At 58.1% G+C, this 17,205-nt stretch overlaps 1 protein-coding gene across 5 annotated transcripts in view; it reads right to left on the bottom strand.

The window, feature by feature from the left end:
• Positions 1-17,205, bottom strand: part of SEPTIN9 (septin 9) — a 161,921-nt gene that overhangs the window by 61,900 nt on the left and 82,816 nt on the right. For all 5 annotated transcript variants that reach the window (XM_037809982.1, XM_037809981.1, XM_037809985.1 and 2 more), the window contains one exon: positions 12,934-13,572. In XM_037809982.1, the coding sequence (XP_037665910.1) occupies positions 12,934-13,572 (639 nt within the window). The remainder of the gene's footprint in view (positions 1-12,933; positions 13,573-17,205) is intronic.

Raw genomic sequence — 17,205 nt, 5'->3', positions numbered from 1 at the left:
TGAAAGAAAAGCCACACGGCTCCACGGGAGCTGTGCCCAGAGGGTCCTGGGTGTGAAGTAAGCGGTCATCGGCTGGCCCTGCAGGGGGGCACCCCTTGCCCCACCACCCTGGCACGACGAGAGGATGTGCCAAGGAAAGCACCGGGCCCAGGCAGAGTCCCTTCCTTCCCGGTCCAGCGCCCTGGCCAGGCCAGCTGAACTCCCCTGTCCCTTCCCACTCAGGCGGGGCAGGAACCCCCCCCTGCCCCGAGCTCCAAAGAGAAAGCAAAGAACCCTGGGGGCCTGCCAGAAACCACCAGGGACACAGGAGGAGCACGGTCCAGCAGCTGCGGAAACCTCTGCCGGGACAGGAAGGCTAAGGAGCACGGAAGATGCCAGCTGACAGCTCAGGGACCCCCGCTAGGGCCGGACGCTCTGAATTCTCCCTCCCCCCCAGTCCTGGCTCCCCCAGCCCGGTCCAGACCAGGGGAGCAGCCCCCAGCCCAGCCCAGCCCAGCCGTTTCCTGTTTGTTCTTCCAGGAGGAGTCTTGTGGGGAGAGTCGGGAGGGGAAGGAGGAAGAAAAGCGAACGAAGGGGCAGGGTGAGGGGCAAGGGCTGGGGGCGAGGGGTGATGGGGCAGCTCCAGGGATTGGGGGCGAGAACGGAGACTTCCGATCCGTTCCGCTCACCCCACTGACAAGCTGGCAGCCAGAGGGGCTGGAGCAGGAGGTCTGGCTGGGATTGCCTTTCATCTCATCATCTGCTGGTGCCTTGCAAAGGAAAGACCTGGGCTCCCCTTGCACCCTTGCCAAAAGCTTCAGAGCCAGGGAGGCCTCCGCTTCATGCAGTGGCTGAGGTCACTCTGGGGCCAGGTCCCCAGCTCTGGGTAGCTGGCAACAGTGGGAGAGCTCAGTCCCACCACGAGCCGCCTGGTCTCAGAGCAGCTGCAGCCGGGCTCCCCCGGGTTCCAACCTCAGACGCTTCACTGCTGAGGGGCCTTGGGCAGGTGGCTGGAGCCCTGGGAGCCCCGATTTCCCAGTGTGGAGCGTGGGAAGAGGTGGGGAGGGCTGTGCGGGCGGGGGTTAGATGCGCTGGTCCCCATTTTCAGCTACCACCTTCTCCACCGCCCCAGAGGAGGATTCTAGTGCGGCCAGGATCACAGAAAGCCGCCCAATCCTGAGCCCTCTCAGAAGGAAAGTTCTGGAGCCACGGGCTGAGAACAGGGAAGACAAGGGTCGCCGCAGCCACCGCGAGCCAGGAGAGGCAGGACGGATGCTCTCAGAGCCGGGTGACACACCCTGGGGAGGGGCAGAGGGAGCCCAAGAGCAGCCGCCTCTTCCCCAGGGAACCCAAACGGGCTTCCCGTGTCTGTGGGGTGGTGGGAGTCGGTGCCGTCAGCAGAAACAGGACAAGATGGACAAGAGGATGTGGCCTGGAGATGGTGCTACTTGGTGGGGCGGGGTGGGGGAGGCTGGCCCTGGGTTGGGGCACAGGGAGGCAGGCAGAGGGCACGAAACCCCGAGAAGAGGCGCCTTGGAGGCCCAGCGGCAGGAAGGAGGCATCTGCCTGGGGACGCTGGGAGAGGGCACGGCCCCCCGGCCCCTCGGCTGTGGCCTCCACTTGGCTTGCTGGCTCTGCTGCTGCCCCCCACCCACATCACCCAGGGCCTCCTCTAAGACTCAGACCCCCCCTTGCAGCCCGGGAAGCGGGGTCCACGGTCTCAAATGACCGCCTGGTGGGTCTTGCCCACTGCCCGGGCCCAGCCGAGCCACTGCAGCCTGGAAGCACCGGCGAGCCCCTCGCATGCCACTGTGCCCACCCTGTGAGTGGGGGAAGGTAACTCTGGGCAGGGCATCCGGAGACTTCAGCGCAGCCGGCGAGGACAGGAGGGGCCCACTCCGTCCTCCTACGTCCTCCAGGGCCTGAGAGGAAACATCAAAGCAGGGTGGACAGCCAGGGGCTCTGAGGACACAAAGGGTAAAGGAAAGCGGGTCGGGGGTCAGGGCCGGCAGGGCTCCTCCTGGGCCTTCCGGGAGAGGAGCCTGGGCTCCGGCCCCCCAAGATGTCCAGTAGCAGCAGGACCCCACTGTCCACACCCCAGCAGGCCGGGCTGCCTGGGAGCTCTATCAGCCAGTCTCCAGGGTCTCCAGGGGTCAGGGCTCTGCCTGGGGGGTGACCCTGGGACGCCCCCTCTGCCACCAGGGAACAGGAGCAAGGAGCGAGCAGCAGCTGTGCCCCCACAGCCGTCCCACTCACGGGGTCCACCAGGCAGGTGCCCCCAGCCCCAGCCCCCACCTGCCTCACACCTCACACCTGGCTGAACACAGGGCTGGGCTCTGCCACCCGCCCCCACAGCAGCACATTAGCACCTGGGCGGCAGGTGTGCCTAAGGGTCCCCCCCAACCCATCCCAGGAAGGCCGGGTTCCTGGGACCCCCTGAAGTGGAGGATTTGTGGTTGAGGAGCTTTAATATATCTTGGGTAGGAAACAAAGCCTGGGGGTGAATCTCAAAGCCCTCACATGAAATAACAAACATCTACAAATAAAAACAATGACTTCCTAACCCAGAAAGTCCACTCCTCGGTTTATACCCAGAAGAACTGAAAATCGGGGCTGAAACCGACACTTGCACACCAACCTTCATCGCAGCCTTACTCCCAAAAGCCAAAAGGTGGAAGCAACCCAGCCACCAACGGATGAAGAGGAAAACAACGTCGTCTAGCCACGCAACGGAGGATCATTCAGCCAGCGTGGAGGACATGCAGGCTCACAGCCTGTCTGGTCATTATTTAAAAATCTGCTATTTGCTCAAACATGGATTTTTTATTTTATTTTATTATTATTAGTAGTAGTATTTTTTTTTTTTTTGGCGTAACTGATTTTTCTAAATACCACAGCGAAACATATTCTATCTCGATTACTGAGCATTTTGCCTGGTGGCGCCCTGGTCCCACCCCCCCAACCTCCCCAGGGACCTTCCCTGACCCCAACCCCCCCCAGCAGCCACCAGTGTCCCCCAACCACTTTTCCTGCTTTATTTTTCTCTTTAACTCTCACCACCATCGTAACAGGCTGCGGTTTCGCCTATTTGCTTTGGTCATCAGCATGTACGTTCCTGGAGGACACAGCTCTGTGTCTGCTTCGTATACGGTCATTGCGGAATTCCTGGCAAAATCCTTCCAAACGATTGATGGGGTCTCGCTGCAGCACCCCTCATGGCCACCAGCTCCGTCCGCGCCCAGCAGCCCAGCCCTGATGCTCTGGCTCCAGCCACCCCTGCCCAGCCCTCCCTCCTGCCAGCTAGGCCAGCGGCACCAAACATGGGCCTGACCCATTAGCAGGCCAGAAAACAACTTGGAGGGTGGGGACCAGCATTTTAAAAAATCTAAAAAGGATCTATTCATAATGGTCAAACGGTGGAAACTACCCAAATGTCCATCACCTGGTGAGAAGTCCCGGGTTGTGGTGTAAAGTGAATTTTTTATGGGGCTGCAGCCCAAGAAAGGCTTGAGATCTGCTCTTCCCAGGATTCCTGAAAACTACCGGCCCACCGCCCGCCTGGGGCACCCTGCGCCGCTTCAGGACGGGTTTCCTGTGTCACCGTCCCAGCCAGGGGCCGCCTGTGGGGGGATGTTGCTCTGTGCCCGGGGGACGCGTCTCTCTCCAGACACTTGTGCCGTGGCCCTACGTGCGTGCGCCCCCATCGGAGAAGCCCTGGGACACCGGCCACCTCCAGCTCATCTTTCGACGTTCCCTTGAGGGCGGACAGGCATGGGGAAGCAGCTGAACGTGTATTTATCAGCCAGATGGTTCAAATCCTCCCAGGCCAGGGCCTCGGGCCATCCCCTGACACACAGTCCTCCTTGGGCAGCCTCAGCAACTACCTCTGAATCATCCAAGGGGTTTTAAATAGGGTAAGGTATGATTTTCCAGGAAAATATAAAATCTAAGGATTAAAAAAACAAAACTCAACAGACCCCTGGAAACAAAGTTTTTTTTTAAGTTTTTAAAGGAAGAGACTTCCACAAAAGTAATAGGCTCACATGGTTTCACCAGTGAATTCTCTAAAAGTTTTAACAAAGAGAAGACTGTTTTGCTGTTTAAAAACGTTTCAGAACAGAGAAGAAAAAAAAAGAAACGCATCCAAATTATTTTTGCTAAGCCAGCATAAACTGATACCAAAATTTGATAAAAATAGCACGCACACACACCCCCCACATGCTACAGACCAAGCTCACTTGTGTACATCAGTGCAAAAACTTTATATCCAGACGTCACTGCTTAAATCGAGATACATTCCAGTGCATTCATGATTTCAGTGCAGAAAAATGAACCCAAAAAAGTACTAGAAGAAAACACAGATGAAATTCTTTTTCATAATTTCGGGAATGCAGAAGGCTGCTAAGCAGAACTCAAATTCCAAAAGTTAAAAGAAAAAAGAATAATCTTGATGGCAGAAGTTTTAAGACTTTCTGTTTGGAAGAACACATCATAAATAAAAATGAAAGTCAACAACTGGGAAAAGGCCCTTGCACCAGACAGGACAACGAACCACATCCTCAATGTACAAAGAACTCTTTAAAAAAAAGGAGGAAATTCAACAAGGAAAGGATGAACAACCCAACTGAAAAAAATGCACCGGACAGGAAGAAAAAGGAGTTCACAGAACTTAATCTGAAAAGATAAACCCCTCACTCAATTAAAGACAAACAAAATAAAACACCAACCAGATAGCATCCCGCCCCCAGCAGCCAGGGCCGGGAGGGAGGGGCACGGACCTCCTCCCTGCAGCTGGGGCTACAGCTCTTTACATGGCAATTTGGCAACACGGAGGAAAATTTAAAATGCAGAAATCCTCCAACGCAGGAATTCCATTCCAAGAGTCTGTCTCACAGTCACATGTGCGTACGTCTAAGTGTGAAGATGGTCATCGCGGCCTCGTCTACAGCAGTGAAACGCTGGACGTCACTGGCACAACCAAATAAGGGAGAATCATGCAGCTGTTAAAAGAGAAATGTGCTAAATCTACAGAGGAGACACCCACTGTGTTAAGTGGAAAAATAAAAAGCTAGCTGCAGAAGTCTGATTTCACTTGTGTCCCCAAAAAGGTCCCTGTGAAACCGCCACACAGCCTTCTTGCACATTCCCTCAACAGCTGTGTGTGCACATGAAATATCCAGAAGAGCACGCAGCCAGCTGATGACGGGCTGCTCTCCGGCAAAGGGGGGGAATAGGAGACAGACTTCTCTTTCAGATCCCATGTGATTCATTTATTATCCAACAATGACCACGCATTGCTTTTTCTAATTAAAAAAAGCAAACAGTAACAGGGAAATTGGGAGTCGGGTATATACGGCAGAGCGTCTCAATCAAAGCTTGCGCGAGGGAAAGCCACGGTGCGACAGCAAGAGCCCAGACAGCAGGTGCTTCTCCGTAACTCTGGACCGCAGCCTCTCATTCAAGAAGGGGTCGTGTTGGGTTTGGGTTCATGCGCTTGATTAACAAAAACCCATCAGGCGCTGGAGCTACGCCCTAAGTCTTTATACATTATCGCTTTTAATTCTAACACCCCGTGCAGCTGTGACGGTGAGCAAATGGACACAGGGGGTCAGGAAGGTGGCTTGCATCAGGGCGGAAAGGGGAGCCCCATGGAAACGGGAGTCTGAACCCCACACTCCTGAGTCATTTCCCTGCATACAGCAGACAAGGCCCCGGAGGTGGCCCCCGGGTCCAACAGTCCACGCTTCTGCGCCGTAACCTCTCTGGGCCACTGCAGGAGGGAGAAGGAGACGTGATCTCCAGGGCCATGTCCAGTGCCAGCATTCTGGGCTGGGACTGGCTGGGAGCGGGGGAGAGCTTCCCACCAAAGACGACAGGTGCGGTCTAAGACGCTGTGTGACCTTGGACAAGTTGCTTCCCCTCTCTGACAACTTCCCCACAGGGTCCTTGGAGGTGCCACAGAGGTGCTCAGTGGCAGCAGTGGGACAGGGGAGGGGAGGTCAGGGGTGGGGCTCCATGCCCCGCTCTCCTTAATCAAAGCATCTGCACTTTTCCCCCTTCCTACATTTGGTGTTTGGAAAGAACCAGAAGCACAGTCCTGGGCATGAGCTGCCCTTACTGGTTGGTCGTCTCCCTCCTGCAGCCCCAGGAGCCCCTGGGAAGTGCCTCCCCCCCAGCCCTTGGACATTCAGACACGTCTGACACATTGGCCGGCGCGTGACATGTGGCATCCTCCCGCCCCCGCCAGCCAGGGACTCTCGGGGCTGCCCACACCGCAGGCCGTGGGCGGAGTGCTGAGGGGCTCTGGAGCCGAGCCCGCCCTCTGTCCAGCCCTCTGTCCACATGGCCCAGGGCGAGGCTGCTGGCCCGGGCGTGCCCCCCACCAGCTGTGCCATTTGTGCCGGCCCAGCTCCCCTCAGACAGCCGCTCCGGCTTCCTGGGACAAGCCTCGGGGGAGCCGCACCCAGTGCCATGTGTCTAGGGCCTCAGGCTGTCCAGAGTGGGATGGGGGGCCTGGGTAGCCCACAAAGCTGCAGGTGGGGGTGTGAGCGGAGGCGGCCACCCTCTCCCCACAGCTGCGCCCTCTATTTAAGGCATTCCGCAGCTGCTGGCAGGGGGGCTCCAGCCCCGGGTGCTCCCTCCCCGGTTCTCACTCATCACTGCACACGGCTGGGCAGGCACGGCACGTCCTCCATCCCGGGCCCCCGTCCCCCACCCTGACGGGGACCCACCTGGCCTGGCCGCTCTCCTGTCCCACAGGGAGGGGGGTGACAGCTCAGAACCTGTGCACCCCCGGGTCCCCCAAGAACTCAGGGGTGGGGCGTCAGAGAGGGGGAACATCCTGCATGGATGGGCAGCTCTGACACGAAGCGACCAGCACCCCCAGGTGAGAGGGCTACCTGGATGCCCCAGGGGAGCAGGAGGCCCTGGGAGCAGAGGCGTCTCCCAGGTAAGGCCACAAACCATCCCCCAAAACCAGCCACCTGCAGGCCCGGACCTATCCTCGGGGTTCATGGCCCTGGGGTGCCCCGTAAATGCTAGGCGGGGGGGACTCTGCGGCCCTTCCTTCCTAACCACACAGCATCACCCACACTCGCACACACTCTGGAACTTCTGGAGCACAGCGGGTCCCCCACCTTGGGCCTGGCTCATACCCCCTGCACCTGCTGGCAGACACCTAGTCACTTCATTTTCCCCAGAAGCTTCTCTGCTGCCCCCCTCATGTCCCTTTTCAGGGGTCCCAGGACCCTGTGCTGTCAGGACCCCTGGCCTCTGCTGTGCCCCACGGGGCTGACCTTCTCCCCCACGGCGCCCCGGCCCCTAGGGGCCTGGTGGGAGGCGGGTGGGCCAGGCCTCAGACTCCAAAGAAACCCACCCCCACCTCCCCACGAGAGGCCCCCGCCCCATGGCCAAGAACGTACTTGATGTTTTCAGTCAGAGAAATACAGAAACATTTCTATGCGCTTTAACATCTGCTCCTGCCCCATCTCACACCCTCAGTCACTGTGTGCCCTCAGCCCACCATGGACCTGGCACGGGCCGGGGCACCTGGGCAGCTCCACCAGGAGAGCTCGGACCACCGCCCCGGACACGGGAGCCCACGGCATCGCAGCGGAGACTCGCCTTGGCCGACAGAGCAAGAAGCTGCGCCTGGGAGGGGGTGACAACTCAGAACCCGTGCACCCCCAGGTCCCCCAAGAACTCGGCAAGGCCCGTCTGGGGCTCCCCCATCACCGCTGGGGTGGTCAGGGCTGGGGCTCCCTGCGGCCTCCGATGCACGCCCAGAGATGGCAAAGCACCAGCCCCGCTATGGGGCGAGCGGCACCACCTTATAAGGCAACCTCAGGGAAACTTGGCTGGGGGCCCCAGACCCAAGGCGGGGGGGGGGCTGCAGGGAGCCAGAGCCAGCGGCCGCCCCCAGCAGACAGGGCTCTGGGACCCACCATCCAGCCCCACCCAGAGTCACCCATGCAGGGAAGCAGTGGGGCGGGAGGGGGATAGGGCCCTGGGAGGCCAGGCAAGGCTGCGCCCACTTCAGAGTTCAGAGGGACACAGGGATGACCCTGAAGGAGGACGGGAGGGTGGCAAGTCCAGGGAGAGGGCCAGCAGCCTCAGGGACCAAGAACCCACACACCGGCCTGCGGCGGCCAGATCTCTCCAGGCACAGATGGCCATCGGGGCCAACAGGGGCAGCCCTCTGCAGCCGCTCCCTCTTCTTCCTCTTCACCATGTGGTGACCACTCTCCTTTCTGAAACACTGACCCCCCGACCCCCACCCCACCCGTTGCTGAATAAACCTCTGCATGTTCCACCCTGTGAACCCCCCAAGCAGTGACAGTCCATCCTGCCCCAAATGTTAGGTGACCTTGGGTAGTGGGCCGGGAAGGGACCTGGTTCATCCCCAGGGAGTCCCATGGGGGTTCCTGGGGTCCCTACATCTGTCTGCAAGGGCCACAAAAAAGCTGTCCCCACCTCACTCTGTCAACATCACTTAAGGAGCACCCATGGTGTCCTGGTCGCTGTACTCGGGTGGAATCTTTGGGAAAAATGAAGACAACAGTCCTGTCCTCGAGCACCCTAGAACCTAGTGGGGGCCTGAAAGGCATGCTGGAGAATAGAGCAGATGTCAACAGCCGAGTTCGCTGGCACATGGGTGAATTTTAGTCTCTAATTTCTATGTTTTCTGAATTTTTGAAAAAATGTACTGTTTCAATTTTTGTAATGTGAAAAATTATTTTTACTTTGAAAACCAGTCTAGCAGACTCTGTGGAGCTATGAGAAGCCCCTGAACTGTGCACGTGACGGGGTGAATCACGTGGTCTGTGAGGCTGTCCCAATAAAGCTGCTACCAAAAAAAAAAAAAAAAAAAAAATCATCTGGCAGAAGGTAGCTTCAAACACTAACAATTTACATTCCAAGCCAAAGACAAGGTTTACATACAAGAAAGATGCAGAAAGGCATGGGAGTTGGAGGGGATGGGAAAGCTCCATGGAAGGCATGCCATCTGAGCTGGGCTTTGAGGGGTGGATAGGAGTTCGACAAAGTGATGTGAAGAGGAACAGGGGCAGGGGCAGGCGATCAGGGCAGAGTGTTGTGATAAAGGTAGCCTGTGGGAGGCCATAAAAGACAGAGCAGGAGATGCTGGCTGGGCAGACTGCAGAGGGAGGGCCGGGCCACGGAGAGCCACGCCACGGAGGGTCCTCGGGTGAGGGAGCCTGCGAAAGCGCAGGGGTGGGGAAGGATTTCATCAGGCTGTGCTTTAGGGAGCTCAGTCTGGGAGCAGCTCGGCTGGGGCCCGGGAGACCCCGTCCTGGGCCCCCAGCCCTACAGCAGAGAAAATCCGCAGCTGCGCAGCTGTCCTGGGCCAATGCAGAAGGGCTGAGCACCTCACAGGACACAGGGCACCCTCCTCGCTGACCCCAGGCCCAAGGGGCAGTGTGCCTGCACCGGGGTGGCAGGGTGGGCCACAGGGTCCTCTGAGAGGGGAGGGGAGGGGAGCCCAAGTCAGCAGGAAAGATGGGTGGAAAGCAAGGCTGAGGCACATAATTAATCAAAATGTAATCACTGCAATTGAGGAAAATATATATGCTAACCTACATAACGTTCATATGTTAAGCTAAGAAAAAGCTGTAAAATTATATGTAAAAAGAACTGAAGAAAAAGCATGTGCATAAAAAGACCAGAAAGGAATTCTCAAGAATTCTAATAGTTACATTAGTCGGTGAAATTGCAGATGATTTATTACCCAATTTTCTTTGTTGTTATATTACCTCCAAAGAAAAAGAAAAAACATAAAAAGAAAAAAGTGGGGTATAAGCGGAGCAGATTTGTATGTGGATTAAGCACAGGGATCTGCTTTTCCGAGACACAAGCTCTCCCTGCCCTCCTCTCCCTTCCCCGGGCCCCTTCCTCCTTTCTCCCCCTTTCTCTCTCTCTCACCATCTCTTTATACGTGCCTGTGTGCACACGCGCGCACACACACACACATCCCCCCATCCATCTGTCCATCCCCCCATCCATCTGTCCATCCCCCCATCCATCTGTCCATCATCTGATTTTAAGACCTGGTCTGGGGACCTAATCTCTAGCCTTAGTCACCGAAAGGGGGGTCCTACAACCCACAGGGGATTCTCTCCCTGCGGCTCCACTGCCTGATCTGGTTGCCGTGGCCACGTGTGGTCATCGAGCCCTGGGAATGTGATGGGTCTGAACTGAACTTGTTGCCGGGCTGGGGAGCCCCTCCGTCGGGCAGGCCCTGTTCTCCCCGGCCTCCCCTCCACCATCAGCTGGAGCAGGAAGGGCCTCCCCTCTGGACTGCAGAGCCCGAGCAGGTCAAGGTCAAACCACCCCTCCTGCCAGCCGTGGGCTTTGCTTCCCCCCGGACCTGAGGGCTGGGGCACCCCGAGTGGCCTGGGCCTGGCCTCCCCCCAGGCTGGCGCTGTGTCCTTCCTCTCTTCAGCACCTTCCCAGCCCTCACCTGGGCCGGGCTGGGCCTCTGGGACCTGGTCTCGGACCAGAATTCTGCTTGGTCACTGACTTCTCACCCACGGAGAAACCTGCCCAGAGCCCTGGGCTCCCCGACACGAGTGGACGCTGCCTCGGGGGGAGCACTTTCCTCTCCCCTTCTCAGCCGGGGTGAAGGCGGCCTCTCTCCCCAGCCTCCCGCCCACCTCCATCCCCTTCACACCCACGTCCCGTCCATCTGTCCATTTCCGTCCACCTCCCGCCCACCTGCAACCAGGCATGAGGCCGCCCTCCCTCGGGCCAGGGCCAGGCCCACCTCCTGCATTGCCAACAGCCAGCCGTCCCAGGGACCTGGAGGTGACGGTCCCCAGCCACATCCTGTTCAAGGCAGCTGGGGCATGAGGGGGGTGGGCAGACCAGGGCCTCATCAGATAAAGATCCAGAGGGAGGAAACGGCCCCCCAGCCGGGATGCAACACCCGCGGGGCGTGTGGGGCAGGCGTGAGCGGCCAGGTTGAGAGAGGGGAGAGTGGACTCACACATGCCCAGGTTTGGAAGGGACCTTAAAATGTGCTCCAGCTCCTGATGCTCCAAGCGTAGTCCGAGGACCAGCATGTGCAAGAAAAGCATCTCAGACACCGCCCCAGAGCTGCTGATCAAACCTGCTCTGGTACAGGAAGCCGGGGCCCCGCATGCAGGAGAAGGCGAGAGGTGCTGGGCCAGCCTGCACTGCCGCACAACGAGGCCTCTCCCAGCCCCCAAATCCATCAGTTGCTGCAAAATTCTCAAGCAAAAAGGAAAACCAAGCACCCAGAATGTTCTGTTTGGCCAACCCAGAGAACATTTATTATCTACTGAGTTCTGAGCCCTGCACTTGGAACTGGGGGAGTGTGGACCCAGCTTCCAAGGAACTTCCTACCCAGCCAGCAACTCAACATAGCCCTGTGGAACCAAGATCCAAGCTGGGGGAGGAGAGGGGCAGGGGGGCACTTGTGAGAAGTATCAGAACAGTGTCCCACCACCCCAGCATCCTCAAGCAGCCTGACGGGCCCCACAGCAACTTCCCAGTGAGTTCTCCACACAAGCATGTTCCAGGTTTGGGGCCTCTGAGGACACTGCCCAAATCACTCACTTTCCTCCCCTCAATGAAGTTGCGTGCAAGTGTCACGGGGTTCCCCTTCCCAGTGGCCCCTGGAATCTTAGCATGCAGAGGCTAAGGGGGTCCTCATGTTCTCCTTGCCTCTGGCCACAACAGTCCCAAAAGCCTCCCTGAAGAGGACACGAAGGAAGGGGAGTAGGTGGCCCAGATGGAAGATCCTGCCATAGAAAACCTCAGGAGGCAAAGGTGGCTGCCTACTGCCTGCCATCTCATGTGTCATTCTATGCTCTGCTCTTGACACTCCTCCCACCCAAGAGGTATGGTCTATGTCCCCTCCCCTTGGATCTAGGTGGGCTTGCGACTTACTGGTAACCCAAAGAATGTGGCAGAAGTAGAAGCGACACTATGTGACTTCTGAGGCTAGGTCAGAATGACAACATAATCTTCCTCTTATCCCTTGTGGTCTGTAGAGTAAGGGCAGAGGGACAGCACAGAGAAGGCTTGAGGCTACATAGAGAAAGAGACAGCCTTGGCACGGTTCTGACTCCAGCCACTGTCTGACCACAACTGTATCACAGATGCCGAGCTAGAACCACCCAGCTGAGCCCTTCCCAAATTTCTGATGCACGGCAGACATGAAGACAACCTGCACAATCTAAGCCACTTAGCTTCGGGGACATTCGTCAAGCAGTGAGAGATAACTAGAACACTGTGTAGCCTCCGTGAGCTATTCCACCACCCTAAGCCTCAGTTTCCCTAACTATAAAACATGAATAATAATGCCCATCCCACCCCAAACCCCCAGAAAGTACCACGGGTGGACAAGAAGCCCCTCGAACACCCCTGAGAACCCTGCTTCTGCCAGATGCTTCAGCGCACCTGCACTGCCTGTGGGTCCAGCAGCTGCCCAGAACGTCCACTTCCATCCCTTGAGGGTCCACGCATGATCACAAGCACGTCCCGCCCGCACACCTGCCAGGAGTCGGCCCCAGTTCCTGCCACCAAGCTTTTCTCTGCAGTTTCCAGACCCTTCCTGTCCTGGGCTCTAGCAGCCAAGGTCCTACACCATGGCCCATTATGAGCCATAAAGGGGCCCTGTGCACTGAGAGCGTTTCCACCAGTCTAACTGAAGTCCCACATGCTGCACGTTGGCCCATCGCAGTGGACAGAGAGAGCCACCTGTCATCGCCCCGCGCCTTTGGCCTCATGTCTTCTCAGGTCTCAGCCAGTACCCATGGACTGGAAGCATCCCTGCCCCCCACAACCCACACGGTGCACACACGTACACCGCCAGCTTCTTCCTCCAAGACACCCGGCAAAGCCGGCTCCCGCCCACCTCCTCCCTCCATCCCGCTCGCCCCAGCATCGCAGGCCCCGGCGCCCCCCACTCACCCTCCTGGCTCCTGAGCAGGACCTCGGGCGCGGAAGGCTGGGGCTTGGCCTCGAGTCTGCTCTGCGGCTGAGAGCCTGGGGTGGGCTCTGAATTCTCCGGGGGCTGGGTGGGCGTGGGGGAGGCGGGTGCCTCGGCTGGCTTGGGCACCTGGATCTCAACCCTCTTGGGGGCTGCCTCGGTGGCGGGGGCGGCGGGCACCTCGGGGGCCTTGGCGGCGGGGGTCTCCATCCTGCGGTGCCCAGGCTCCTGGGGCTTGGCGATGCTGATCTCCGTCCGGCGAGGGCTGGGCTCCGGCGCCTTGTGGCCCAGCGCCTCGGCCCGCTTGAGCCCGAAGCGGGAGGGCCCCGGGGTGCCGGCGCCCTCCACCTGCTTGGACGAGATGTCGATGGAGAGCTCCGTGCGCCGCGACACGGGCTCGGCCGCCTTGGGCCCCGCGAGCTCGATCCTCCGCAGCGCGGCCTTGGGGGAGCGCTGGCTCAGGGCGTCCGCATGCCGCGGCTCCGAATTCTTCGCTCCCAGGTCCTGGAACTTCTGGGAGGAACTGGCCACGGTGGCTCGGAGCAGGGGAGTCTGCACCCTCCGCGGGGGAGTGGAGTTGGGCGTCTCGACCTCCTCGACCTCAAAGGATCTTTTCAAGGCTGAAAGACAGAGAGGGACGCGGTGAGCGAGGGGCCTGGAACACTCCTGAAAGGGCTTCCTGCTGAAGATGAACGCGGGGCGGCAGCTGGCTGGGACCCTGCGGCGAGCCCACCTCCCCGGTCTCCTCCACCCCTGGCCTCCCAAACAGAAAGAGGCCACCCCACTCCCGGGGGCCTTGAATAGGAGAGTGGGGGAGTGTGGAGCGTGGAGACGCCCCTGAGTTCCGCTTTGCCATCCCCACGGCCTGGGCCTGTGAGCTGCTCCCCCTCCAGAGGCAGCTACGTCCTCTACGCTAAGAACATTCTGGCTCTTGGAAGACTTATACCTGGTAAGGGCTTAACATCCAGAATACACAAAGAACTGCTACAACCCAACAACCAAGAGGCAAACAACCCAATTAAAAAATGGACAAAGGGCTCCATAGACATTTCTCCAAAGCAGATACACAAATGACCAATAAGCATAAGAAAAAATGTTCAACATCATGAGCCATGAGACACCGGCTCACACCCGCTAGAATGGCTGTCATTTAAAAAAGTGGAACATTACAAGTGTTGGCGAGAACACAGGGAAATTGGAACCCTTGTGCATTGCTGATGGGAGTGTAGAATGGTGTAGCCTCTGTGGAAAGCAGCTGGGCAGCTCTTCATGAAGTTAAACACAGAATTACCGTATGATTGGGCAATCCCCCTTCTAGGTATAGACCTAAAAGAATTGAAAGCACGGACTCAAATATCTACACACCGATGTTCACAGCAGCATTATTCACAACAGCCAAAGGGTGGACGCAACCCCAGTGTCTGTCAACGGACGAATGGATGAATGAAACGTGGTCCCTCCATCCAACGGAAGCTTATTCCACCAGGAAAAGGAATGAAGTTCTGACACACGCGACAACATGGATGAACCCTGAAGACATCATGTGGAGTGAAACAAGCCACAAAGGATGGATTTTGTATGATTCCACTTATATGAAATTCCTAGACTAAGCAAATTCAGAGACAGGAAGTAGGTTACAGGGGACTGAGGCCAGAGGGAGAGGGAAAAAGGAAGTTCTTGCTTAATGGGTACAGAGTTTCTGTTTGGGGAGATACGAGAGTTTCGTAATGGATAGAGGTGACGGTGGCACAGCACTGAGTGTAATTACCACCACTGGATGTTACACTCAAAAGCGGTTAAATGGGAAATGCTATGCTGTGCATATGTTATCATAGTAAAGTTTAAAAAAAAAAAAGCTAATGAAATAACTTTTAGTAAAACTATTTGCCACTGGAAAAAAGAGACAGAGGAAAAAGGATGTTTTGGGTCAACAGAAGCCTTTAGCTGCTTTCTTGCCGTGGCTTTCCTTCACCCATCCTCAGCTCCACCCAGCTCACACGCAGACACCGCGCCAGCGAATGCCAGCTCTAGCAGCAGGGGACGTGCCTCCCTTGGTAGCAACCACAGCCAGTGGGGAACACAGTCGGAGGAAGGACGTCACATCCTCACGTCCGCTGTCACACAAACATCCAACCCTGGGACTCTTCCCACAGGCCGGGCACCAGGCCGAGCGCCGACCGACCACGATCTCATTTATGCCTCATAACAAACGACATTACGTTAAAGTAATAGTTAAATAACACTATTATCCACGGTACAGATGGGGAAACCGAGGCACCGGGAGATAAGCAACCTGCCCAAAGGCGCTGAGAGCCCAAGGGCAGAGCCAGGCCGCAAGCCTGTCAGATCCCAAAGCCCAAGGTCAGCGCCTCGGCCATCCAGTCTGCTGGAGCAACGCGGGGTCTGCACGCAGCGGCCGGCCCCACACCAGCCCCCAGCCCGTTAGAGGCTTCAGGACCCGGGTCCTGGGACCCTGACAGCACTCAGCGCTTCTGCTCGGCATCCGTGCAGTCTGTTCCCCAGAGGCCGTGGGGAGCCCCATTCCCACAGGCCCCTCAACCCCATCCAAACGAGAACCAGCTGCTCTCGCTACACACGAGTCCAGGCAGGAAGGGGACGGCAGGGCAGGCCTGGGCCCCCGAGCCTCCCCAGCCCTTCCCCTCACCACCCAGAGCCCAGGCTTCAGGGACCCGGCCATCTCCTCCCCCTGCCCGAGGGGACAGGGACAGGGACACGGTGGTCCCCAGCCCCAGGCCAGCGTGAAGCAGCCCCTCCCTGCAGCCTCCCCTCCTCCAAAGGCAGACCCAGCTCTCGCTCGTCCCCAGGGGCTCCTGCTTCCTGTAGAAGACCAGCGGGCGGTCGGTGGCTGGGGTGGGGGCACTGGGGAGGGGAGAGCTGAAGAGGCCTGAGTCCCCGATACCTGGCGGTCTGAACTACCCATTTTCCAGACATGGCATCCCGGGGGGATCCCTTTGTGAGACTCGGGGGACCCGGAAGGAGACACAGTCATGGATGGCAGAGCTCGATGCCCCCGAGGCCAGCCAGCGGCGACAGGTGTCTGCAGAGGAGGGCAGAGGGGGATGGGACAGAGTGGGTTCTGGGGACCCCGTAGGTCACAGCCTGCACCCCGTCTCAGGGAACCACCTGCCTCACAGGGACAGGGGCCCCCAAGGCCAGAGCTCCTGGTTTCTCAAGAGATCCTGGAAACCCAGATCTTTTATCCGCTCACCCCTGGCTTTGTCATGATTGCACAAAGTGAGATAAACTTTTTGAAGCACCCTGCAAACAAAATTGCATCTGCAGGCTGCTCTCGGCCAGGCCAAAGTCTGGGACCTCTGGTTCAGGACGCAGCCCCAGGAGCTGCAGCTCAACCTGTGCCCTGGAGGAGGGGGGAGGGCTGGCAATGAAGATAAAACGCTGTCTGCAAACTGCCCATGTTCCAAAGGGGTCTGGGTGCCCTCAGGAGAAGTGATGTGTCTGCTTAAACATCCCAGAACATCCGAGTTGAAAGCTGAGAGCTGTGGCCTCCCTCCCAGGGCCCCCCGAGGCCCTCTGTCCAGCCCTGGCCTCAAGAGCACAGATCCAGAGCACCCCTAAGTGGTGGACCCCTCCTCCATCCAGGAGCAACTGGGGGGAGCCCTGCCCACCCTCAGCTCAGATCCCTCCAGGCTTCCTGCTCGGCTTTATTCCCTGGTGGCCCAGTTAGGTCTTTCCCAGGGGTTCTGGGTTGAACTGTGCCCCCCAAATAGACACGTTCAAGTCCCATCCCCTATGCTGTTGGGAAATAGCATCTCTGAGGATGTGATCAGTTAAGATGAGGCCAAACTAGACTCGAGTGAGCCCTGATCACTCTGACTCGTGCCTCAAAGAGGGAATTCGGACCCAGACACATAGACGCCAGGGAAAATGCCACGTGAGGATGAAGGAGGCAGGGACTGGCGGCTGCATCTCCAGGCCCAGGATCCAAGGGTGGCGGCAAACACCGGCGACTGGCAGAGGCCGGGCAGCAGCCACCCCTGCAGGTTCCGGAGGGAGCCAGCCCCTCCCCGGCCCCCTGACTTTGAACTTCTGACCTCCGAAGCATTGCGAGAAAAAATGTCTGAGGTTTAAAGCCCCCCAGTTTGTGGTCTCTGTCACAGCAGCCTCAGGAAACTAAGACATCAGGTTTGCTGTGACCCCTTCCTGTGGCCCCTGCAAGAACTGGAGAACCCCCTCCCTGGGGAGCCCCCCCAATTGCCAACTCATGATTTAAG

Source organism: Choloepus didactylus, chromosome 18 (assembly GCF_015220235.1).
Source record: "Choloepus didactylus isolate mChoDid1 chromosome 18, mChoDid1.pri, whole genome shotgun sequence".
Lineage (NCBI taxonomy): Eukaryota > Metazoa > Chordata > Mammalia > Pilosa > Megalonychidae > Choloepus > Choloepus didactylus.
The sequence above is the reverse complement of the archived record's forward strand: the minus strand, read 5'-3'. Positions and strand labels throughout refer to the sequence as shown.